Source organism: Anas acuta, chromosome 31 (assembly GCF_963932015.1).
Source record: "Anas acuta chromosome 31, bAnaAcu1.1, whole genome shotgun sequence".
Taxonomy (NCBI): domain Eukaryota; kingdom Metazoa; phylum Chordata; class Aves; order Anseriformes; family Anatidae; genus Anas; species Anas acuta.
The window spans coordinates 21,165-44,733 of record NC_089009.1 but is presented as its reverse complement, the minus strand read 5'-3'; the positions used below and the strand labels follow the sequence as shown (position 1 = coordinate 44,733).

The following is a 23,569-nucleotide window of genomic DNA, read 5'->3' as shown; positions in this document are numbered from 1 at the left end:
CCTTCTTGGCCACCTGAGCACACTGCTGGCTCATATTCAGCCGACTGTCCACCATCACTCCCAGGTCCTTCTCTGCCTGGCAGCTCTCCAACCACTCATCTCCCAGCCTGTAGCTCTGCTTGGGGTTATTGCGCCCCAGGTGCAGGACCCGGCACTTGGCCTTGTTGAACTTCATGCAGTTGACCTCAGCCCATCGGTGCAGCCTATCCAGATCCTCCTGCAGAGCCTTCCTACCCTCGAGCAGATGGACAAATGCGCATAGCTTGGTGTCGTCTGCAAACTTAGTGATAGTGTACTCGATGCCCTCATCCAGATCATCGATAAAGATATTAGAGAGGACCGGCCCCAGCACCGAGCCCTGGGGGACGCCATTAGTGACCGGCCTCCAGCTGGATTTGACTCCATTCACCACAACTCTTGGGACCCGGCTATCCAGCCAGTTTCTATCCCAACGAAGCGTGCGCCTGTCCAAGCCACGAGCAGCCAGTTTCTTGAGTTATGGGCAGGTCTCAAAGGGTCGTGAGAAACAGGGCCGCTTCAGGCTGGCGGATGGTCACTAGTGGTGTCCCCTCAGTCCACTCAGGCTCCATTTTAGGGCCCGTCCTCTTCAATGTTTTTATAAACCATGTGGATGTAGGACTTGAAGGTGTTTGGAGCAAATTTGAAGACGACACCAAACTTGGAGGAGTTGTGGACTTGGCTGAGGGTGGGAAGGTCTTGCGGAGGGATCTGGACAGATGGGAGAACTGGGAGATCACCAACTGCATGCAGTTTAACAAGAGCAAGGCCACGGCGGCCTCACCTCAAGCACTGTGTGCTGTTCTGGGCACCATGGTACAAAAAGGATGTAAATCTGTTGGAGAGTGTCCAGAGAAGGGCCACAAAGAGGGTGAAGGGCCTAGAGGGGACGACGTATGAGGAGCGGCTGAGGGAACAGGGCCTGTTCAGCCTGGAGAAGAGGAGGATGATGGAGGACATCATCGTGGTCTACAATTTCCTCACAAGGGGGAGTGATGGGGCAGGAGCTGATCTATTCCTCTTAATCACCAGTGATAGGACCCGAGGGAATGGTGTCAAGCTGAGGCAGGGGAGGTTCAGGCTGGACATCAGGAAGAGGTTCTTCACCGAGAGGGTGGTCACACACTGGAACAGGCTCTCCAGGGAAGCACTCACTGCACCAAGCCTGCCTAAATTTAAGAAACCTTTGGACTGTGCGCTTAGTCACAATGTCTGAATTTTTGGGTACTCCTCTGTGGTGCCAGGAGCTGGACTCGATGATCCTCCTGGGTCCCTTCCAACTCAGGATATTCCATCAGTCTATGATTCTGTTCCCCCGGGGCTCGGCCTCCTTGAGGTTTCCCACAGGGAAGTGACCGGTGCTGTGGGCTGGGTGCCCGTGTCCCTTGCTGCTCCTCTCCTGTCCCGGGGCACTGGGACCCCACACCCACACCAGTGCCTCTTGGTGCCCCCTGGGGGGTCCAAACCCCCTTCCCTCCCGGTTCTTGAGGTTCCTCCTCCAACACCTTTGTAGCTTGGGACAAGTGTCAGAGGGTGCCCTCTGGGGTCAGGTTCTGCCTGGTGACGGGTGATGCTGCACAGCCCTGCTGCTCACTGGTTGTAACTGGGAGGCCCAGTGCCAGCACTGGGTGGAGTCTTGCCTTGCCTGGGGTCCCGGCACCCCTCATCCTGTGCCCAGCAGCCATGGGGAGCGGCCGCATCCTGGGAGCTGGGGCCGTGCTGGTGGCACTGGTGGTGCTGGGAGCCCGCCCGGCTGGAGGCGAGGAGACCAAGGGTGAGCTCAGCCCCACGCCGTGGGGCAGGATCCCACGTGTGGCTGCTGGGGGGGGGAGGTGGGATGGGGGCGGGGTCCTCAGCCCTGGCACCACCATGCAGGGTGTGGGCATCTGCAGCGACTGCCTTGGCCTCTGCCCTGGAAGCCTGGGAGCAGAGGGCTTTGGGTGGGCTCAGGGAGCTGCGGGGGTGCAGCCCCCACCCTGGGGCTCTGTTGTGTCCTGGCTCCCTTCACTTGGGCTCCTTCCCTGCACTCCCCCCATCTCCTGTCCCCTCCTGGCCCCAGGACCCTCCCCAGGAGCCCCTCAGACTCTTCCTGCTTACAGCACATGGGGCTCCAGGGGGTCAGGGTCATGGCATCGGTGTCACGGTGGCTGGGAGGGGAGTGGGGATAGGGAGGGGGCTGGAGGGTGGGGAGGGGGCTCCAGGGTGTCTGCTGGGGGCTGAGGGCCTGGGAAGGGGGAGCGGGACCCCCTAACCTGCCCTGCCCATACAGGGTTCTTCCAGGAGATGGTGGTGAATGAGTGTCACTACCTCAACGGCACCGAGCGGGTGAGATACCTGTACAGGGACATCTACAACCGGCAGCAGGACGTGCACTTTGACAGCGACGTGGGGCATTATGTGGCTGACACGGAACTGGGCAAGCTCGATGAAGACACCTGGAACAGTCAGCCTGAAGAACTGGAGAAGAGACGGGCTGCAGTAGACACGTTCTGCCGATACAACTACTTTATGGCCTCTTTCACCGTGGACAGGAGAGGTGCGTGGACACGAGCCCAGGGCTGCTGGGGCTGGGCGTCCTCTGCACCCTGGGGGCCAGGCACATCCCGGGGGGGCAGCGCAGCCATCCCCGTCCTGCCCGGTGCCGGGGGCAGCGGTGCAGGTGAGTGCTGGGCTCTCGCCGCCCGCGCCCAGCTCTCTCCCTCTCCCTGCAGTTGAGCCCAAGGTGAGGGTCTCTCCCATGCAGTCGAGCTCGCTGCCCCAGACCGACAGGCTGGCATGCTACGTGACGGGCTTCTACCCCGCCGAGATTGAGGTGAAGTGGTTCAAGAACGGCCAGGAGGAGACGAAGCACGTGGTGTCCACGGACGTGATCCAGAACGGGGACTGGACCTACCAGGTGCTGGTGATGCTGGAAAGCACCCTGCAGCACGGGGACACCTACAAGTGCCACGTGCAGCACGCCAGCCTGAAAAGCCCCATCACCTATGAATGGGGTAAGGCCCTGGCCAATGCCTCCTGGGGGCGTCCCGGGGGTCCCAAACCCACACCCTGCTGCAGGCATGGAGCGGGAGCACGGCCCCGGGCCTGAGCCCCCGCTCCTGTCCCCGCAGTGCTCCCAGGGGATGCCGCCAGGGGCAAGATGCTGACGGGCGTCGGGGGCTTGGTGCTGGGGCTCATCTTCCTGGCGCTGGGGCTCTTCCTCTACGTGCGCAGAAAGGTGAGCGGCCGGGGCACTGGGGGTGGCGTGGGGCTGGGGGGGCCATGGGGCACAGGACGGTGCCGCTGACCTGGTCTCGCTGTGTTGCAGGGCGCATCGCTCCCCCGGCTGCAGGTAACGTCCCCCACCCGCGGCCCTGCTGCACCCTCCCCGTGCAGGCTGCTTCCCCTTGCCCCCCTCCCAGCACCAGTGCAGCGCGGCCCTGGGGGTCCGTGGGGCACAGGGCTGGGGCGCTGCCCCCCACCCGCTGCTCACCCCCTGCTCTCTCCCCGCAGGGCTCCTGAAGCAGCTCTGGCTCCTGCGCCTCGGCTCCTCCGTGCCCAGCACCGCCTCTGCCCCGTGCTCGCCCGGCTCCTGCCCTCGATACCCAGTCCCGCAGCCCCACAGCCCTCTGCTGCTCCCCGGGGTCGCCCCCTGCCTTGATCTGTTCCCAGCCCGGCTGTTTCTGGGGACAGGTGCTGGTGTCGTTCCTGCCCCATTCACTCCCCCACGCACACACATATTGGGTTGGGTTGAGACCTATTGCCCCCAGGGCTCTTGGCCTCCTTGAGCCCTGTTACGGGCAGGCCTCAAAGGGTTGTAGGAAATGGGGCCGCATCAGGCTGGCGGATGGTCACTGGTGGTGTCCCCTCAGGCTCCATTTTAGGGCCAGTCCTCTTTAATGTTTTTATAAACCATGTGGATGTAGGACTAGAAGGTATTTGGAACAAATTTGCTGACGACACCAAACTGGGAGAAGCTATGGACTCGGCTGAGGGTGGAAAGGCATTGGGAAACGCCTTGCTGAGAGCCCCTGCGCCATTCATGCCCCTTTAACCCCTACACACACACACCCACAAGGTTGGGTTGAGCCTTATTCGCCCCAAGGCTCTTGGCCCTGTTATCACAGAGTCACAGAATTATCTAGGTTGGAAGAGACCTCAAGATCATTGAGTCCAACCTCTGACCTAATACAAGTCCTCCACTAAACCATATTGCTAAGTTCAACATCTAAACGTCTTTTGAAGACTTCCAGGTATGGTGACTCCACCACTTCCCTGGGCAGCCCATTTAAATGCCTCACAACCCTCTCAGTAAAGAAGTTCTTCCTAACATCCAACCTAAAATAACCCTGGTGCAACTTTAGCCCGTTCCCCCTCGTCCTGTCACCAGGCACATGGGAGAACAGACCATCCCCCACCTCACTTCAGCATCCATTAAGGTACCTGTGGATTGCGATAAGGTTGCCCCTGAGCCTCCTCTTCTCCAGGCTGAACAAGCCCAGCTCCCTCAGCCGCTCCTCGTAGGACTTGTTCTCCAGGCCCCTCACCAGCTTCGTCGCCCTTCTCTGGACCCGCTCAAGCACCTCCATGTCCTTCTTGTAGCGAGGGGCCCAAAACTGAACACAGTACTCGAGGTGCGGCCTCACCAGAGCCGAGTCCAGGGGGACGATCACCTCCCTAGCCCTGCTGGTCACACTGCTTCTGATACAAGGCAGGATGCCGTTGGCCTTCTTGGCCACCTGAGCACACTGCTGGCTCATATTCAGCCGACTGTCCACCATCACTCCCAGGTCCTTCTCTGCCTGGCAGCTCTCCAACCACTCATCTCCCAGCCTGTAGCTCTGCTTGGGGTTATTGCGCCCCAGGTGCAGGACCCGGCACTTGGCCTTGTTGAACTTCATGCAGTTGACCTCAGCCCATCGGTGCAGCCTATCCAGATCCTCCTGCAGAGCCTTCCTACCCTCGAGCAGATGGACAAATGCGCATAGCTTGGTGTCGTCTGCAAACTTAGTGATAGTGTACTCGATGCCCTCATCCAGATCATCGATAAAGATATTAGAGAGGACCGGCCCCAGCACCGAGCCCTGGGGGACGCCATTAGTGACCAGCCTCCAGCTGGATTTGACTCCATTCACCACAACTCTTGGGACCCGGCTATCCAGCCAGTTTCTATCCCAACGAAGCGTGCGCCTGTCCAAGCCACGAGCAGCCAGTTTCTTGAGTTATGGGCAGGTCTCAAAGGGTCGTGAGAAACAGGGCCGCTTCAGGCTGGCGGATGGTCACTAGTGGTGTCCCCTCAGTCCACTCAGGCTCCATTTTAGGCCTCGTCCTCTTCAATGTCTTTATAAACCATGTGGATGTAGGACTTGAAGGTGTTTGGAGCAAATTTGCCGACGACACCAAACTTGGAGGAGTTGTGGACTCGGCTGAGGGTGGGAAGGTCTTGCGGAGGGATCTGGACAGATGGGAGAGCTGGGCGATCACCAACTGCATGCAGTTTAACAAGAGCAAGGCCACGGCGGCCTCACCTCAAGCACTGTGTGCTGTTCTGGGCACCACGGTACAAAAAGGATGTAAATCTGTTGGAGAGTGTCCAGAGAAGGGCCACAAAGAGGGTGAAGGGCCTAGAGGGGACGACGTATGAGGAGCGGCTGAGGGCACTGGGCCTGTTCAGCCTGGAGAAGAGGAGGATGAGGGGGGACCTCATCGTGGTGTACAATTTCCTCACAAGGGGGAGTGATGGGGCAGGAGCTGATCTATTCCTCTTAATCACCAGTGATAGGACCCGAGGGAATGGTGTCAAGCTGAGGCAGGGGAGGTTCAGGCTGGACATCAGGAAGAGGTTCTTCACCAAGAGGGTGGTCGCACACTGGAACAGGCTCTCCAGGGAAGCACTCACTGCACCAAGCCTGCCTAAATTTAAGAAACCTTTGGACTGTGCGCTTAGTCACAATGTCTGAATTTTTGGGTACTCCTCTGTGGTGCCAGGAGCTGGACTTGATGATCCTCCTGGGTCCCTTCCAACTCGGGATATTCCATCAGTCTATGATTCTGTTCCCCCGGGGCTCGGCCTCCTTGAGGTTTCCCACAGGGAAGTGACCGGTGCTGTGGGCTGGGTGCCCGTGTCCCTTGCTGCTCCTCTCCTGTCCCGGGGCACTGGGACCCCACACCCACACCAGTGCCTCTTGGTGCCCCCTGGGGGGTCCAAACCCCCTTCCCTCCCGGTTCTTGAGGTTCCTCCTCCAACACCTTTGTAGCTTGGGACAAGTGTCAGAGGGTGCCCTCTGGGGTCAGGTTCTGCCTGGTGACGGGTGATGCTGCACAGCCCTGCTGCTCACTGGTTGTAACTGGGAGGCCCAGTGCCAGCACTGGGTGGAGTCTTGCCTTGCCTGGGGTCCCGGCACCCCTCATCCTGTGCCCAGCAGCCATGGGGAGCGGCCGCATTCTGGGAGCTGGGGCCGTGCTGGTGGCACTGGTGGTGCTGGGAGCCCGCCCGGCTGGAGGCGAGGAGACCAAGGGTGAGCTCAGCCCCACGCCGTGGGGCAGGATCCCACGTGTGGCTGCTGGGGGGGAGGTGGGATGGGGGCGGGGTCCTCAGCCCTGGCACCACCATGCAGGGTGTGGGCATCTGCAGCGACTGCCTTGGCCTCTGCCCTGGAAGCCTGGGAGCAGAGGGCTTTGGGTGGGCTCAGGGAGCTGCGGGGGTGCTGCCCCCACCCTTGGGCTCTGTTGTGTCCTGGCTCCCTCCCTTGTGCTCCTTCCTTGAGCTCCCCCCATCTCCTGTCCCCTCCTGGCCCCAGGACCCTCCCCAGGAGCCCCTCAGACTCTTCCTGCTTACAGCACATGTGGCTCCAAGGGTCAGGGTCATGGCATCGGTGTCACGGTGGCTGGGAGGGGAGTGGGGATAGGGAGGGGGCTGGAGGGTGGGGAGGATGCTCCAGGGTGTCTGCTGGGGGCTGAGGGCCTGGGAAGGGGGAGCGGGACCCCCTAACCTGCCCTGCCCATACAGGGTTCTTCCAGGAGATGGTGGTGAATGAGTGTCACTACCTCAACGGCACCGAGCGGGTGAGATACCTGTACAGGGACATCTACAACCGGCAGCAGGACGTGCACTTTGACAGCGACGTGGGGCATTATGTGGCTGACACGGAACTGGGCAAGCTCGATGAAGACACCTGGAACAGTCAGCCTGAAGAACTGGAGAAGAGACGGGCTGCAGTAGACACGTTCTGCCGATACAACTACTTTATGGCCTCTTTCACCGTGGACAGGAGAGGTGCGTGGACACGAGCCCGGGGCTGCTGGGGCTGGGCGTCCTCTGCACCCTGGGGGCCAGGCACATCCCGGGGGGGCAGCGCAGCCATCCCCGTCCTGCCCGGTGCCGGGGGCAGCAGTGCAGGTGAGCGCTGGGCTCTCGCCGCCCGCGCCCAGCTCTCTCCCTCTCCCCACAGTTGAGCCCAAGGTGAGGGTCTCTCCCATGCAGTCAAGCTCGCTGCCCCAGACCGACAGGCTGGCGTGCTACGTGACGGGCTTCTACCCCGCCGAGATTGAGGTGAAGTGGTTCAAGAACGGCCAGGAGGAGACGAAGCACGTGGTGTCCACGGACGTGATCCAGAACGGGGACTGGACCTACCAGGTGCTGGTGATGCTGGAAAGCACCCCGCAGCACGGGGACACCTACGAGTGCCACGTGCAGCACGCCAGCCTGAAAAGCCCCATCACCTACAAATGGGGTAAGGCCCCACCCCGCCTCCTGGGGGCATCCCGGGGGTCCCGAGTCCCCAGCCTGCTGCAGGAGGGGAGCGGGAGCACGGCCCCGGGCCTCAGCCCCCGCTCCTGTCCCCACAGTGCTCCCAGCGGATGCCGCCAGGGGCAAGATGCTGACGGGCGTCGGGGGCTTGGTGCTGGGGCTCATCTTCCTGGCGCTGGGGCTCTTCCTCTACGTGCGCAGAAAGGTGAGCGGCCGCGGCGCTGGGGGTGGCGTGGGGCTGGGGGGGCCGCGCTCTCCCCCCGCGCTGCCGCTGACCTGGTCTCGCTGTGTTGCAGGGCGCATCGCTCCCCCGGCTGCAGGTAACGTCCCCCACCCGCGGCCCTGCTGCACCCTCCCCGTGCAGGCTGCTTCCCCTTGCCCCCCTACCACCACCAGGGCAGCGCGGTCCTGTGTGGCCGTGGGGCACAGGGCTGGGGCGCTGCCCCCCACCCGCTGCTCACCCCCTGCTCTCTCCCCGCAGGGCTCCTGAAGCAGCTCTGGCTCCTGCGCCTCGGCTCCTCCGTGCCCAGCACCGCCTCTGCCCTGTGCTCGCCCGGCTCCTGCCCTCGATACCCGGTCCCGCAGCCCCACAGCCCTCTGATGCTCCCCGGGGTCGCCCCCTGCCTTGATCCGTTCCCAGCCTGGCTGTTTCTGGGGACAGATGCCCGTGTCGTTCCTGCCCCATTCACTCCCCCACGCACACACATATAGGGTTGGGTTGAGACCTATTGCCCCCGGGGCTCTTGGCCTCCTTGAGCCCTGTTACGGGCAGGCCTCAAAGGTTTGTAGGAAATGGGGCCGCATCAGGCTGGCGGATGGTCAATAGTGGTGTCCCCTCAGGCTCCATTTTAGGGCCAGTCCTCTTCAATGTCTTTATAAACCATGTGGATGTAGGACTAGAAGGTGTTTGGGGCAAATTTGCTGACGACACCAAACTTGGAAGAGCTGTGGACTCGGCTGAGGGTGGAAAGGCCTTGGGAAAGGCCTTGCTGAGGGCTCCTGCCCCATTCATGCCCCATTCACCCCCCCACACACACACACACGGAGCCCCTGTTCCCCGCGGGGCTCTTGAGCCCTGTTATCACAGAATCACAGAATTACCTAGGTCGGAAGAGACCTCAAGATCATTGAGTCCAACCTCTGACCTAATACTAACAAGTCCTCCACTAAACCGTATCGCTAAGTTCAACATCTAAACGTCTTTTAAAGACCTCCAGGGATGGTGACTCCACCACTTCCCTGGGCAGTCCATTCCAATGCCTCACAACCCTCTCAGAAAAGAAGTTCTTCCTAACATCCAACCTAAAACTTCACTGGTGCAACTTTACTCTGTTCCCCCTCGTCCTGTCACCAGGCACGTGGGAGAACAGACCAACCCCCACCTCGCTACAGCCTCCTTTGAGGTATCTGTAGAGAGCGATAAGGTCGCCCCTGAGCCTCCTCTTCTCCAGGCTGAACAAGCCCAGCTCCCTCAGCCACTCCTCATAGGACTTCTTCTCCAGGCCCCTCACCAGCTTCGTTGCCCTTCTCTGGACCCGCTCAAGCACCTCCATGTCCTTCTTGTAGCGAGGGGCCCAAAACTGAACACAGTACTCGAGGTGGGGCCTCACCAGAGCCGAGTCCAGGGGGACGATCACCTCCCTAGCCCTGCTGGCCACACTGTTTCTGATACAAACCAGGATGCCGTTGGCCTTCTTGGCCACCTGAGCACACTGTTGGCTCATATTCAGCCGACTGTCCACCATCACTCCCAGGTCCTTCTCTGCCTGGCAGCTCTCCAACCACTCATCTCCCAGCCTGTAGCTCTGCTTGGGGTTATTGCGCCCCAGGTGCAGGACCCGGCACTTGGCCTTGTTGAACTTCATGCAGTTGACCTCAGCCCATCGGTGCAGCCTATCCAGATCCTCCTGCAGAGCTTTCCTACCCTCGAGCAGATGGACACATGCGCATAGCTTGGTGTTGTCTGCAAACTTACTGAGGGTGCACTCGATCCCCTCATCCAGATCATCAATAAAGATATTAAAGAGGACCGGCCTCAGTACCGAGCCCTGGGGAGCGCCACTAGTGACCAGCCTCCAACTGGATTTGACTCCATTCACCACAACCCTTGGGGCCTGCCTATCCAGCCAGTTTTTAACCCAACAAAGCGTGTGCCAGTCCAAGCCACGAGCAGCCAGTTTCTTGAGTTATGGGCAGGTCTCAAAGAGTCGTGAGAAACAGGGCCGCTTCAGGCTGGCGGATGGTCAATACTGGGGGCCCCTCAGGCTCCATTTTAGGGCCACTGCTCTTCAATGTTCTTATAAACCATGTGGATGTAAGACTAGAAGGTGTTTGGAGCAAATTTGCTGACGACACCAAACTTGGAGGAGTTGTGGACTCGGCTGAGGGTGGGCAGGCCTTGCGGAGGGATCTGGACAGATGGGAGAGCTGGGCGATCACCAACTGCATGCAGTTTAACATGAACAAGGGCCAGTACTGCCTCACCGCGAGCACTGTGTGCTGTTCTGGGCACCACAGTACAAAAAGGATGTAAATCTGTTGGAGAGTGTCCAGAGAAGGGCCACAAAGACGGTGAAGGGCCTAGAGGGGACGACGTATGAGGAGCGGCTGAGGGCACTGGGCCTCTTCAGCCTGGAGAAGAGGAGGCTGAGGGCGGACCTCATCGTGGTGCACAACTTCCTCACAAGGGGGAGTGATGGGGCAGGAGCTGATCTATTCCTCTTAATCACCAGTGATAGGACCTGAGGGAATGGTGTCAAGCTGAGGCAGGGGAGGTTCAGGCTGGCCATCAGGAAGAGATTCTTCACCGAGAGGGTGGTCACACACTGGAACAGGCTCCCCAAGGAAGCAGTCACTGCACCAAGCCTGCCTAAATTTAAGAAACCTTTCGACTGTGCGCTTAGTCACAGGGTCTGAATTTTTGGGTACTCCTCTGTGGTGCCAGGAGCTGGACTCGATGATCCTCCTGGGTCCCTTCCAACTCGGGATATTCCATCAGTCTATGATTCTGTTCCCCCGGGGCTCGGCCTCCTTGAGGTTTCCCTCAGGGAAGTGACCGGTGCTGTGGGCTGGGTGCCCGTGTCCCTTGCTGCTCCTCTCCTGGCCCGGGGCACTGGGACCCCACACCCACACCAGTGGCTCTTGGTGCCCCCTGGGGGGTCCAAACCCCCTTCCGTCCCGGTTCGTGAGGTTCCTCCTCCAACACCTTTGTAGCTTGGGACAAGTGTCAGAGGGTGCCCTCTGGGGTCAGGTTCTGCCTGGTGACGGGTGATGCTGCGCAGCCCCGCTGCTCACTGGTTGTAACTGGGACGCCCAGTGCCAGCACTGGGTGGAGTCTTGCCTTGCCTGGGGTCCCGGCACCCCTCATCCTGTGCTGAGCAGCCATGGGGAGCGGCCGCATCCTGGGAGCTGGGGCCGTGCTGGTGGCACTGGTGGTGCTGGGAGCCCGCCCGGCTGGAGGCGAGGAGACCAAGGGTGAGCTCAGCCCCACGCCGTGGGGCAGGATCCCACGTGTGGCTGCTGGGGGGGAGGTGGGTTGGGGGGCAGGGGTCTTTGCCCTGGCACCACCACACGGGGTGTGGGCATCCACAGCAACTGCCTCGGCCTCTGCCCTGGAAGCCTGGGAGCAGAGGGTTTTGGGGGGGCCTCAGGGAGCTGCGGGGGTGCTGCCCCCACCCTGGGGCTCTGTTGCGTCCTGACTCCCTGTTCTGGGCTCCTTCCCTGTGCTCCCCCCATCTCCTGTCCCCTTCTGCCCCCAGGACCCTCCCCAGGAGCCCCTTGGACTCTTCCCATCCCCTGCATGTGTGGCTCCAGGGGGTCAGGGTCACAGCGTTGCTGTCACAGTGGCTGGGAGGGGAGTGGGGAGGGGGCTGGAGGGTGGGGAGGGGGCTCCAGGGCATCTGATGGGGGCTGGGGGCCTGGGAAGGGGGAGCGGGACCCCCTAACCTGCCCTGCCCATACAGGGTTCTTCCACTACTTGACTGTGTCTGAGTGTCACTACCTCAATGGCACCGAGCGGGTGAGGTTTCTGGACACGTACATCTACAACCGGCAGCAGTACACGCACTTTGACAGCGATGTGGGGCATTATGTGGCTGACACGGAACTGGGCAAGCCTACAGCTGACTACTGGAACAGTCGGCCCGAAGTACTGGAGAACGCGCGGGCTGCAGTAGGCAGGTTCTGCCGGCACAACTATGAGGTGTCGGACACTTACATCCTGCACAGGAGAGGTGCGTGGACACGAGCCCGGGGCTGCTGGGGCTGGGCGTCCTCTGCACCCTGAGGACCAGGCACATCCCAGGGGGGAAGCGCATCCATCCCCGTCCCGCCTGGTGCCGGGGGCAGCGGTGCAGGTGAGCGCTGGGCTCTCGCCGCCCGCGCCCAGCTCTCTCCCTCTCCCCGCAGTTGAGCCCAAGGTGAGGGTCTCTCCCATGCAGTCGAGCTCGCTGCCCCAGACCGACAGGCTGGCGTGCTACGTGACGGGCTTCTACCCCGCCGAGATCCAGGTGAAGTGGTTCAAGAACGGCCAGGAGGAGACGAAGCACGTGGTGTCCACGGACATGATCCAGAACGGGGACTGGACCTACCAGGTGCTGGTGATGCTGGAAAGCACCCCGCAGCACGGGGACACCTACGAGTGCCACGTGCAGCACGCCAGCCTGAAAAGCCCCATCACCTACGAATGGAGTAAGGCCCTGGCCAATGCCTCCCGGGGGCGTCCCGGGGGTCCCGAGCCCCCAGCCTGCTGCTGGAGGGGAGCGGGAGCACGGCCCCGGGCCTGAGCCCCCGCTCCTGTCCCCGCAGTGCTCCCAGCGGATGCCGCCAGGGGCAAGATGCTGACGGGCGTCGGGGGCTTGGTGCTGGGGCTCATCTTCCTGGCGCTGGGGCTCTTCCTCTACGTGCGCAGAAAGGTTAGCGGCCGCGGCGCTGGGGGTGGCGTGGGGCTGGGGGGGCCGCGCTCTCCTCCCGCGCTGCCGCTGACCTGGTCTCGCTGTGTTGCAGGGCGCATCGCTCCCCCGGCTGCAGGTAACGTCCCTCACCCGTGGCCCTGCTGCACCCTCCCAGTGTGGGCTGCTTCCCCTTGCCCCCCTACCAGCACCAGGGCAGCGCCCCAGGGCCGCAAGCAGCGTGGCCCTGGGTGGCCGTTGGGGCACAGGGCTGGGGCGCTGTCCCCCACCCGCTGCTCACCCCCTGCTCTCTCCCCGCAGGGCTCCTGAAGCAGCTCCGGCTCCTGCGCCTCGGCTCCTCCGTGCCCAGCACCGCCTCTGCCCCGTGCTCACCCGGCTCCTGCCCTCGATACCCGGTCCCGCAGCCCCACAGCCCTCTGATGCTCCCCGGGGTCGCCCCCTGCCTTGATCCGTTCCCAGCCCGGCTGTTTCTGGGGACACGTGCCCGTGTCGTTCCTGCCCCATTCACTCCCCCACGCACACACATATTGGGTTGGGTTGAGACCTATTGCCCCCGGGGCTCTTGGCCTCCTTGAGGCCTGTTATGGGCAGGACTCAGAGGCTTGTATTAAATCGGGCCGAATCAGGCTGGTGGATGCTCACTAGTGGTGTCCAACAAGGCTCCATTTTAGGGCCAGTCCTCTTCAATGTTTTTATAAACCATGTGGATGTAGGACTAGAAGGTGTTTGGAGCAAATTTGCTGACGACAGCAAACTTGGAAGGCCTGTGGACTCGGCTGAGGGTGGGAAGGCCTTGGGAAAGGCCTTGCTGAGGGCCCCTGCCCCATTCATGCCCCATTCACCCACACACACACACACACACGGACCCCCTAGTCTCCCCAGGGCTCTTAGCCCTGTTATCACAGAGTCACAGAATTATCTTGGTCAGAAGAGACCTCAAGATCATTGAGTCCAACCTCTGACCTAACACTAACAAGTCCTCCACTAAACCATATCCCTAAGCTCTACATCTAAACTTCTTTTAAAGACCTCCAGGGATGGTGACTCCACCACTTCCCTGGGCAGCCCATTCCAACGCCTCACAACCCTCTCAGAAAAGAAGTTCTTCCTAACATCCAACCTAAAACTGCCCTGATGCAACTTTAGCCCATTCCCCCTCGTCCTGTCACCAGGCACGTGGGAGAACAGGCCATCCCCCACCTCACTACAGCCTCCTTTAAGGTATCTGTAGAGAGCGATAAGGTCGCCCCTGAGCCTCCTCTTCTCCAGGCTGAACAAGCCCAGCTCCCTCAGCCACTCCTCGTAGGACTTGTTCTCCAGGCCCCTCACCAGCTTCGTCGCCCTTCTCTGGACCCGCTCAAGCACCTCCATGTCCTTCTTGTAGCGAGGGGCCCAAAACTGAACACAGTACTCGAGGTGCGGCCTCACCAGAGACGAGTCCAGGGGGACGATCACCTCCCTAGCCCTGCTGGCCACACTGGTTCTGATACAAGGCAGGATGCCGTTGGCCTTCTTGGCCACCTGAGCACACTGCTGGCTCATATTCAGCCGACTGTCCACCATCACTCCCAGGTCCTTCTCTGCCTGGCAGCTCTCCAACCACTCATCTCCCAGCCTGTAGCTCTGCTTGGGGTTATTGCGCCCCAGGTGCAGGACCCGGCACTTGGCCTTGTTGAACTACATGCAGTTGACCTCAGCCCATCGGTGCACCTATCCAGATCCTCCTGCAGAGCCTTCCTACCCTCGAGTAGATTGACATGCGCATAGCTTGGTGTCATCTGCAAACTTACTGAGGGAGCACTTGATGCCCTCATCCAGATCATCAATAAAGATATTAAAGAGGACCGGCCCCAGCACCGAGCCCTGGGGAGTGCCACTAGTGACCGGCCTCCAACTGGACTTGACTCCATTTACCACAACCCTTGGGGCCTGGCTATCCAGCCAGATTTTAACCCAACGAAGCCTACACCACTTCAAGCCACGAGCAGTCGGTTTCTTGAGTTATGGGCAGGTCTCAAAGGGTCGTGAGAAACAGGGCCGCTTAAGGCTGGCGGATGGTCAATACTGGGGGCCCCTCAGTCCACTCAGGCTTCATTTTAGGGCCCGTCCTCTTCAATGTCTTTATAAACCATGTGGATGTAGGACTTGAAGGTGTTTGGAGCAAATTTGAAGACGACACCAAACTTGGAGGAGTTGTGGACTCGGCTGAGGGTGGGCAGACCTTGCAGAGGGATCTGGACACATGGGAGAGCTGGGCGATCACCAACTGCATGCAGTTTAACAAGAGCAAGGCCACTGCGGCCTCACCTCAAGCACTGTGTGCTGTTCTGGGCACCACGGTACAAAAAGGATGTAAATCTGTTGGAGAGTGTCCAGAGAAGGGCCACAAAGACGGTGAAGGGCCTAGAGGGGAAGACGAATTAGGAGCGGCTGAGGGCACTGGGTCTGTTCAACCTGGAGAAGAGGAGGATGAGGGGAGGCCTCATCGTGGTACAAAACTTCCTCACAACGGGGTGTGATGGGGCAGGAGCTGATCTATTCCTCTTAATCACCAGTGATAGGACCCGAGGGAATGGTGTCAAGCTGAGGCAGGGGAGGTTCAGGCTGGCCATCAGGAAGAGGTTCTTCACTGAGAGGGTGGTCGCACACTGGAAGAGGCTCCCCGGGGAAGCAGTCACTGCACCAAGCCTGTCGGAGTTCAAGAAGTGTTTGGACTGGGCACCCAGTCACAGGGTCTGAATTTTGGGTAGACCTGTGTGGTGCCAGGAGCTGGACTCGATGATTCTCCTGGGTCCCTTCCAACTCGGGATATTCCATCAGTCTATGATTCTGTTCCCCCGGGGCTCGGCCTCCTTGAGGTTTCCCACAGGGAAGTGACCGGTGCTGTGGGCTGGGTGCCCGTGTCCCTTGCTGCTCCTCTCCTGTCCCGGGGCACTGGGACCCCACACCCACACCAGTGGCTCTTGGTGCCCCCTGGGGGGTCCAAACCCCCTTCCCTCCCGGTTCTTGAGGTTCCTCCTCCAACACCTTTGTAGCTCGGGACAAGTGTCAGAGGGTGCCCTCTGGGGTCAGGTTCTGCCTGGTGACGGGTGATGCTGCGCAGCCCCGCTGCTCACTGGTTGTAACTGGGACGCCCAGTGCCAGCACTGGGTGGAGTCTTGCCTTGCCTGGGGTCCCAGCACCCCTCATCCTGTGCCCAGCAGCCATGGGGAGTGGCCGCATCCTGGGAGCTGGGCCCGTGCTGGTGGCACTGGTGGTGCTGGGAGCCCGCCCGGCTGGAGGCGAGGAGACCAAGGGTGAGCTCAGCCCCACGCCGTGGGGCAGGATCCCACGTGTGGCTGCTGGGGGGGAGGTGGGATGGGGGGGACCTTCAGCCCTGGCACCGCCACGTGGGGTGTGGGCATCCACAGCCACTGCCTCAGCCTCTGTCCTGGAAGCATGGGAGCAGAGGGCTTTGGGGGGGCCTCAGGGAGCTGCGGGGGTGCTGCCCCCACCCTGGGGCTCTGTTGCATCCTGGCTCCCTCCTCTGGGCTCCTTCCCTGTGTTCCCCCCATCTCTTGCCCCCAGGACCCTCCCCAGGAGCCCCTTGGCGTCTTCCCATCCCCAGTAGGTGGGGCTCCAGGGGGTCAGGGTTACGGCGTCGGTGTCACAGTGGCTGGGAGGGGCATGGGGATGGGGAGGGGACTCCAGTGCGTCTGCTGGGGGCTGGGGGCTTGGGAAGGGGGAGCGGGACCCCCTAACCTGCCCTGCCCATACAGCGTTCTTCCAGGAGATGTCGGTGCATGAGTGTCACTACCTCAACGGCACCGAGCGGGTGAGATACCTGCACAGGGCCATCTACAACCGGCAGCAGGACTTGCACTTTGACAGCGACGTGGGGCATTATGTGGCTGACACGGAACTGGGCAAGTCTGATGCCGACTACTGGAACAGTCAGCCCGAAATAAAAGAGCAGAGACGGGCTGCAGTAGACACCTGCCGGCACAACTACATTATGGCCTCTTTCACCGTGGACAGGAGAGGTGCGTGGACACGAGCCCGGGGCTGCTGCACCCTGGGGGCCAGGCACATCCCGGGGGGGCAGCGCATCCATCCCCGTCCCGCCTGGTGCCGGGGGCAGCGGTGCAGGTGAGCGCTGGGCTCTCGCCGCCCGCGCCCAGCTCTCTCCCTCTCCCCGCAGTTGAGCCCAAGGTGAGGGTCTCTCCCATGCAGTCGAGCTCGCTGCCCCAGACCGACAGGCTGGCGTGCTACGTGACGGGCTTCTACCCCGCCGAGATCCAGGTGAAGTGGTTCAAGAACGGCCAGGAGGAGACGAAGCACGTGGTGTCCACGGACGTGATCCAGAACGGGGACTGGACCTACCAGGTGCTGGTGATGCTGGAAAGCACCCCACAGCACGGGGACACCTACGAGTGCCACGTGCAGCACGCCAGCCTGAAAAGCCCCATCACCTACGAATGGAGTAAGGCCTTGGCCAATGCCTCCTGGGGGCGTCCCGGGGGTCCCAAACCCACACCCTGCTGCAGGAGGGGAGAGGGAGCACGGCCCCGGGCCTGAGCCCCCGCTCCTGTCCCCGCAGTGCTCCCAGCGGATGCCGCCAGGGGCAAGATGCTGACGGGCGTCGGGGGCTTGGTGCTGGGGCTCATCTTCCTGGCGCTGGGGCTCTTCCTCTACATGCGCAGAAAGGTGAGCGGCCGGGGCGCTGGGGGTGGTGCGGGGCTGGGGGGGCCGCGCTCTCCCCCCGCGCTGCCGCTGACCTGGTCTCGCTGTGTTGCAGGGCGCATCGCTCCCCCGGCTGCAGGTAACGTCCCCCACCCGCGGCCCTGCTGCACCCTCCCCGTGCAGGCTGCTTCCCCTTGCCCCCCTCCCAGCACCAGGGCAGCGCGGCCCTGGGGGTCCGTGGGGCACAGGGCTGGGGCGCTGCCCCCCACCCGCTGCTCACCCCCTGCTCTCTCCCCGCAGGGCTCCTGAAGCAGCTCCGGCTCCTGTGCCTCGGCTCCTCCGTGCCCAGCACCGCCTCTGCCCTGTGCTCGCCCGGCTCCTGCCCTCGATACCCGGTCCCGCAGCCCCACAGCCCTCTGATGCTCCCCGGGGTCGCCCCCTGCCTTGATCCGTTCCCAGCCCAGCTGTTTCTGGGGACAGGTGCTGGTGTCGTTCCTGCCCCATTCACTCCCCCACGCACACACATATTGGGTTGGGTTGAGACCTCAAAGGGTTTGAGGCCTCAAAGGGTTGTAGGAAATGGGGCCGCATCAGGCTGGCGGATGGTCAATAATGGGGGCCCCTCAGACTCCATTTTACGGCCACTGCTCTTCAATGTCTTTATAAACCATGTGGATGTAGGACTAGAAGGTGTTTGGAGCAAATTTGCTGACGACACCAAACTTGGAGGAGCTGTGGACTCGGCTGAGGGTGGGAAGGCCTTGGGAAAGGCCTTGCTGAGGGCCCCTGCCCCATTCATGCCCCATTCACCACCCCACACACACACGGGATTTGGTTGAGGCCTATTCGCCCCGAGGCTCTTAGCCCTGTTATCACAGAATCACAGAGTTATCTAGTTCGGAAGAGACCTCAAGATCATTGAGTCCAACCTCTGACCTAACACTAACAAGTCCTCCACTAAACCATATCCCTAAGCTCTACATCTAAATGTCTTTTAAAGACCTCCAGGGATGGTGACTCCACCACTTCCCTGGGCAGTCCATTCCAACGCCTCACAACCCTCTCAGAAAAGAAGTTCTTCCTAACATCTAACCTAAAACTGCACTGGTGCAACTTTACTCTGTTCCCCCTCGTCCTGTCACCAGGCACGTGGGAGAACAGACCAACCCCCACCTCGCTACAGCCTCCTTTGAGGTATCTGTAGAGAGCAATAAGGTGCCCCTGAGCCTCCTCTTCTCCAGGCTGAACAAGCCCAGCTCCCTCAGCCGCTCCTCGTAGGACTTGTTCTCCAGGCCCCTCACCAGCTTCGTCGCCCTTCTCTGGACCCGCTCAAGCACCTCCATGTCCTTCTTGTAGCGAGGGGCCCAAAACTGAACACAGTACTCGAGGTGCGGCCTCACCAGAGCCGAGTACAGGGGGACGATCACCTCCCTAGCCCTGCTGGTCACACTGCTTCTGATACAAGCCAGGCCGTTGGCCTTCTTGGCCACCTGAGCACACTGCTGGCTCATATTCAGCCGACTGTCCACCATCACTCCCAGGTCCTTCTCTGCCTGGCAGCTCTCCAACCACTCATCTCCCAGCCTCTAGCTCTGCTTGGGGTTATTGCGCCCCAGGTGCAGGACCCGGCACTTGGCCTTGTTGAACTTCATGCAGTTGACCTCAGCCCATCGGTGCAGCCTATCCAGATCCTCCTGCAGAGCCTTCCTACCCTCGAGCAGATGGACACATGCGCATAGCTTGGTGTCATTTGCAGTCATTCACAAAGACAGTGAAGGGCCTAGAGGTGAAGAGGTATGACTCCTCATACCTCTTCACCTGAAGGGTGAGGGAACAGTGCCTGTTCAGCTGGGAGAAGAGGAGGATGAGGGGAGGCCTCATCGTGGTGCACAACTTCCTTACAACAGGGTGTGAAGGGGCAGGAGCTGATCTATTCCTCTTAATCACCAGTGATAGGACCCGAGGGAATGGTGTCAAGCTGAGGCAGGGGAGGTTCAGGCTGGCCATCAGGAAGAGATTCTTCACCGAGAGGGTGGTCGCACACTGCAACAGGCTCCCTGGGGAAGCTGGACTCGATGATCCTCCTGGGTCCCTTCCAACTCGGGATATTCCATCAGTCTATGATTCTGTTCCCCCGGGGCTCGGCCTCCTTGAGGTTTCCCACAGGGAAGTGACCGGTGCTGTGGGCTGGGTGCCCGTGTCCCTTGCTGCTCCTCTCCTGTCCCGGGGCACTGGGACCCCACACCCACACCAGTGGCTCTTGGTGCCCCCTGGGGGGTCCAAACCCCCTTCCGTCCCGGTTCGTGAGGTTCCTCCTCCAACACCTTTGTAGCTCAGGACAAGTGTCAGAGGGTGCCCTCTGGGGTCAGGTTCTGCCTGGTGACGGGTGATGCTGCGCAGCCCCGCTGCTCACTGGTTGTAACTGGGAGGCCCAGTGCCAGCACTGGGTGGAGTCTTGCCTTGCCTGGGGTCCCGGCACCCCTCATCCTGTGCTGAGCAGCCATGGGGAGCGGCCGCATCCTGGGAGCTGGGGCCATGCTGGTGGCACTGGTGGTGCTGGGAGCCCGCCCGGCTGGAGGCGAGGAGACCAAGGGTGAGCTCAGCCCCACGCCGTGGGGCAGGATCCCACGTGTGGCTGCTGGGGGGGAGGTGGGTTGGGGGGCAGGGGTCTTTGCCCTGGCACCACCACACGGGGTGTGGGCATCCGCAGCAACTGCCTCGGCCTCTGCCCTGGAAGCCTGGGAGCAGAGGGTTTTGGGGGGGCCTCAGGGAGCTGCGGGGGTGCTGCCCCCACCCTGGGGCTCTGTTGCGTCCTGACTCCCTCTTCTGGGCTCCTTCCCTGTGCTCCCCCCATCTCCTGTCCCCTTCTGCCCCCAGGACCCTCCCCAGGAGCCCCTTGGACTCTTCCCATCCCCTGCATGTGTGGCTCCAGGGGGTCAGGGTCACAGCGTTGCTGTCACGGTGGCTGGGAGGGGAGTGGGGAGGGGGCTGGAGGGTGGGGAGGGGGCTCCAGGGCATCTGATGGGGGCTGGGGGCCTGGGAAGGGGGAGCGGGACCCCCTAACCTGCCCTGCCCATACAGGGTTCTTCCACTACTTGACTGTGTCTGAGTGTCACTATCTCAATGGCACCGAGCGGGTGAGGTTTCTGGACACGTACATCTACAACCGGCAGCAGTACGCGCACTTTGACAGCGATGTGGGGCATTATGTGGCTGACACGGAACTGGGCAAGCCTACAGCTGACTACTGGAACAGTCGGCCCGAAGTACTGGAGAACGCGCGGGCTGCAGTAGGCAGGTTCTGCCGGCACAACTATGAGGTGTCGGACACTTACATCCTGCACAGGAGAGGTGCGTGGACACGAGCCCGGGGCTGGTGGGGCTGGGCGTCCTCTGCACCCTGGGGGCCAGGCACATCCCGGGGGGGCAGCGCATCCATCCCCGTCCCGCCCGGTGCCGGGGGCAGCGGTGCAGGTGAGCGCTGGGCTCTCGCCGCCCGCGCCCAGCTCTCTCCCTCTCCCCGCAGTTGAGCCCAAGGTGAGGGTCTCTCCCATGCAGTCGAGCTCGTTGCCCCAGACCGACAGGCTGGCGTGCTACGTGACGGGCTTCTACCCCGCCGAGATCCAGGTGAAGTGGTTCAAGAACGGCCAGGAGGAGACGAAGCACGTGGTGTCCACGGACATGATCCAGAACGGGGACTGGACCTACCAGGTGCTGGTGATGCTGGAAAGCACCCCGCAGCACGGGGACACCTACGAGTGCCACGTGCAGCACGCCAGCCTGAAAAGCCCCATCACCTACGAATGGAGTAAGGCCCTGGCCAATGCCTCCCGGGGGCGTCCCGGGGGTCCCGAGCCCCCAGCCTGCTGCAGGAGGGGAGCGGGAGCACAGCCCCGGGCCTGAGCCCCCGCTCCTGTCCCCGCAGTGCTCCCAGCGGATGCCGCCAGGGGCAAGATGCTGACGGGCGTCGGGGGCTTGGTGCTGGGGCTCATCTTCCTGGCGCTGGGGCTCTTCCTCTACGTGCGCAGAAAGGTGAGCGGCCGGGGCGCTGGGGGTGGCGTGGGGCTGGGGGGGCCGCGCTCTCCCCCCGCGCTGCCGCTGACCTGGTCTCGCTGTGTTGCAGGGCGCATCGCTCCCCCGGCTGCAGGTAACGTCCCCCACCCGCGGCCCTGCTGCACCCTCCCCGTGCGGGCTGCTTCCCCTTGCCCCCCTACCACCACCAGGGCAGCGCCCCAGGGCCACAGGCAGCGCGGCCCTGGGGGGCCATGGGGCACAGGGCTGGGGCGCTGCCCCCCACCCGCTGCTCACCCCCTGCTCTCTCCCCGCAGGGCTCCTGAAGCAGCTCCGGCTCCTGCGCCTCGGCTCCTCCGTGCCCAGCACCGCCTCTGCCCCGTGCTCACCCGGCTCCTGCCCTCGATACCCGGTCCCGCAGCCCCACAGCCCCACTCTGCTCCCCAGCTTTGCCCCCTGCCTTGATCCATTCCCAGCCCGGCTGTTTCTGGGGGCAGGTGCTGGTGTCGTTCCTGCCCCATTCACTCCCCCACGCACACACATATTGGGTTGGGTTGAGACCTATTGCCCCCGGGGCTCTTGGCCTCTTTGAGCCCTGTTATGGGTAGGCCTCAAAGGGTTGTAGGAAATGGGGCCGAATCAGTCTCCATGGTCAACAGTGTTGTCCCCTCAGGCTCCATTTTAGGGCAAGTCCTCTTCAATGTCTTTATAAACCATGTGGATGTAGGACTAGAAGGTGTTTGGAGCAAATTTGCTGACGACACCAATCTTGGAGGAGCTGTGGACTCAGCTGAGGGTGGAAAGGCCTTGGGAAAGGCCTTGCTGAGGGCCCCTGCCCCATTCATGCCCCATTCACCCACACACACACACACACACGAGGTTGGGTTGAGCCCTATTCCCCCCGGGGCCTCTGAGCACTGTTATCACAGAGTCACAGAATTATCTAGCTTGGAAGACACCTCAAGATCATCGAGTCCAACCTCTGACCTAATACTAACAAGTCCTCCACTAAACCATATCCCTAAGCGCTACATCTAAACGTCTTTTAAAGACTTTCAGGGATGGTGACTGCACCACCTCCCTGGGCAGCCTGTTCCAATGTCTAACAACCCTCTCAGTAAAGAAGTTCTTCCTAAGATCCAACCTAAATCTCCCCTGGTGCAACTTTAGTCCATTCTCCCTCGTCCTATCACCGGGCTCGTGGGAGAACAGACCAACCCCCACCTCACTTCAGCCTCCTTTAAGGTACCTGTGGATTGTGATAAGGTCGCCCCTGAGCCTCCTCTTCTCCAGGCTGAACAAGCCCAGCTCTCTCAGCCACTCCTCGTAGGACTTGTTCTCCAAGCCCCTCACCATCTTCGTCCCCCCTCTCTGGACTCACTCGAGCACCTCCATGTCCTTCTTGTAGCGAGGGGCCCAAAACTGAACACAGTACTCGAGGTGCGGCCTCACCAGAGACGAGTCCAGGGGGACGATCACCTCCCTAGCCCTGCTGGCCACACTGGTTCTGATACAAGCCAGGATGCCGTTGGCCTTCTTGGCCACCTGAGCACACTGCTGGCTCATATTCAGCCGACTGTCCACCATCACTCCCAGGTCCTTCTCTGCCTGGCAGCTCTCCAACCACTCATCTCCCAGCCTGCAGCTCTGCTTGGGGTTATTGCGCCCCAGGTGCAGGACCCGGCACTTGGCCTTGTTGAACTTCATGCAGTTGACCTCAGCCCATCGGTGCAGCCTATCCAGATCCTCCTGCAGAGTCTTTCTACCCTCGAGCAGATTAAAATGCACCTAACTTGGTGTCGTCTGCAAACTTACTGAGGGAGCACTCGATGCCCTCATCCAGATCATCAATAAAGATATTAAAGAGGACCGGCCCCAGCACCGAGCCCTGGGGAGCGCCACTAGTGACCGGCCTCCAACTGGATTTGACTCCATTCACCACAACCCTTGGGGCCTGGCTATCCAGCCAGTTTTTAACCCAACGAAGCGTGCGCCAGTCCAAGCCACGAGCAGCCAGTTTCTTGAGTTATGGGTAGGTCTGAAAGGGTCGTGAGAAACAGGGTCGCTTCAGGCTGGCGGATGGTCACTAGTGGTGTCCCCTCAGTCCCCTCAGGCTCCATTTTAGGCCTCGTCCTCTTCAATGTTTTTATAAACCATGTGGATATAGGACTAGAAGGTGTTTGGAGCAAATTTGAAGACGACACCAAACTTGGAGGAGTTGTGGACTCGGCTGAGGGTG

General features: G+C 61.4%; 5 protein-coding genes across 5 annotated transcripts; all 5 read left to right on the top strand.

The window, feature by feature from the left end:
• The first annotated feature begins 1,632 nt into the window (after positions 1-1,632).
• On the top strand, positions 1,633-5,937 carry LOC137846353 (class II histocompatibility antigen, B-L beta chain-like). Its single transcript, XM_068664299.1, has 6 exons — positions 1,633-1,792; positions 2,288-2,554; positions 2,730-3,011; positions 3,129-3,235; positions 3,326-3,349; positions 3,511-5,937. Exons 1-6 carry the CDS (start codon positions 1,702-1,704, stop codon positions 3,517-3,519), a joined length of 780 nt encoding a protein of 259 aa, XP_068520400.1. The 5' UTR covers positions 1,633-1,701; the 3' UTR covers positions 3,520-5,937.
• Positions 5,938-6,360: 423 nt separating this feature from the next.
• Positions 6,361-8,649, top strand: LOC137846354 (class II histocompatibility antigen, B-L beta chain-like). Its single transcript, XM_068664301.1, has 6 exons — positions 6,361-6,515; positions 7,007-7,273; positions 7,449-7,730; positions 7,846-7,952; positions 8,044-8,067; positions 8,229-8,649. Exons 1-6 carry the CDS (start codon positions 6,425-6,427, stop codon positions 8,235-8,237), a joined length of 780 nt encoding a protein of 259 aa, XP_068520402.1. The 5' UTR covers positions 6,361-6,424; the 3' UTR covers positions 8,238-8,649.
• Positions 8,650-11,061: 2,412 nt separating this feature from the next.
• On the top strand, positions 11,062-13,659 carry LOC137846348 (class II histocompatibility antigen, B-L beta chain-like). The gene is made up of 6 exons (XM_068664293.1): positions 11,062-11,221; positions 11,710-11,979; positions 12,155-12,436; positions 12,554-12,660; positions 12,752-12,775; positions 12,958-13,659. Exons 1-6 carry the CDS (start codon positions 11,131-11,133, stop codon positions 12,964-12,966), a joined length of 783 nt encoding a protein of 260 aa, XP_068520394.1. The 5' UTR covers positions 11,062-11,130; the 3' UTR covers positions 12,967-13,659.
• A 2,135-nt stretch (positions 13,660-15,794) lies between these two features.
• Positions 15,795-17,856, top strand: LOC137846356 (class II histocompatibility antigen, B-L beta chain-like). Its single transcript, XM_068664302.1, has 6 exons — positions 15,795-15,953; positions 16,416-16,679; positions 16,838-17,119; positions 17,237-17,343; positions 17,435-17,458; positions 17,620-17,856. The coding sequence occupies exons 1-6, from the start codon at positions 15,863-15,865 to the stop codon at positions 17,626-17,628; spliced, it is 777 nt and encodes a 258-aa protein (XP_068520403.1). The 5' UTR covers positions 15,795-15,862; the 3' UTR covers positions 17,629-17,856.
• Positions 17,857-19,753: 1,897 nt separating this feature from the next.
• Positions 19,754-22,473, top strand: LOC137846351 (class II histocompatibility antigen, B-L beta chain-like). The gene is made up of 6 exons (XM_068664296.1): positions 19,754-19,912; positions 20,401-20,670; positions 20,846-21,127; positions 21,245-21,351; positions 21,443-21,466; positions 21,648-22,473. The coding sequence occupies exons 1-6, from the start codon at positions 19,822-19,824 to the stop codon at positions 21,654-21,656; spliced, it is 783 nt and encodes a 260-aa protein (XP_068520397.1). The 5' UTR covers positions 19,754-19,821; the 3' UTR covers positions 21,657-22,473.
• The last annotated feature ends 1,096 nt before the right edge of the window (positions 22,474-23,569 follow it).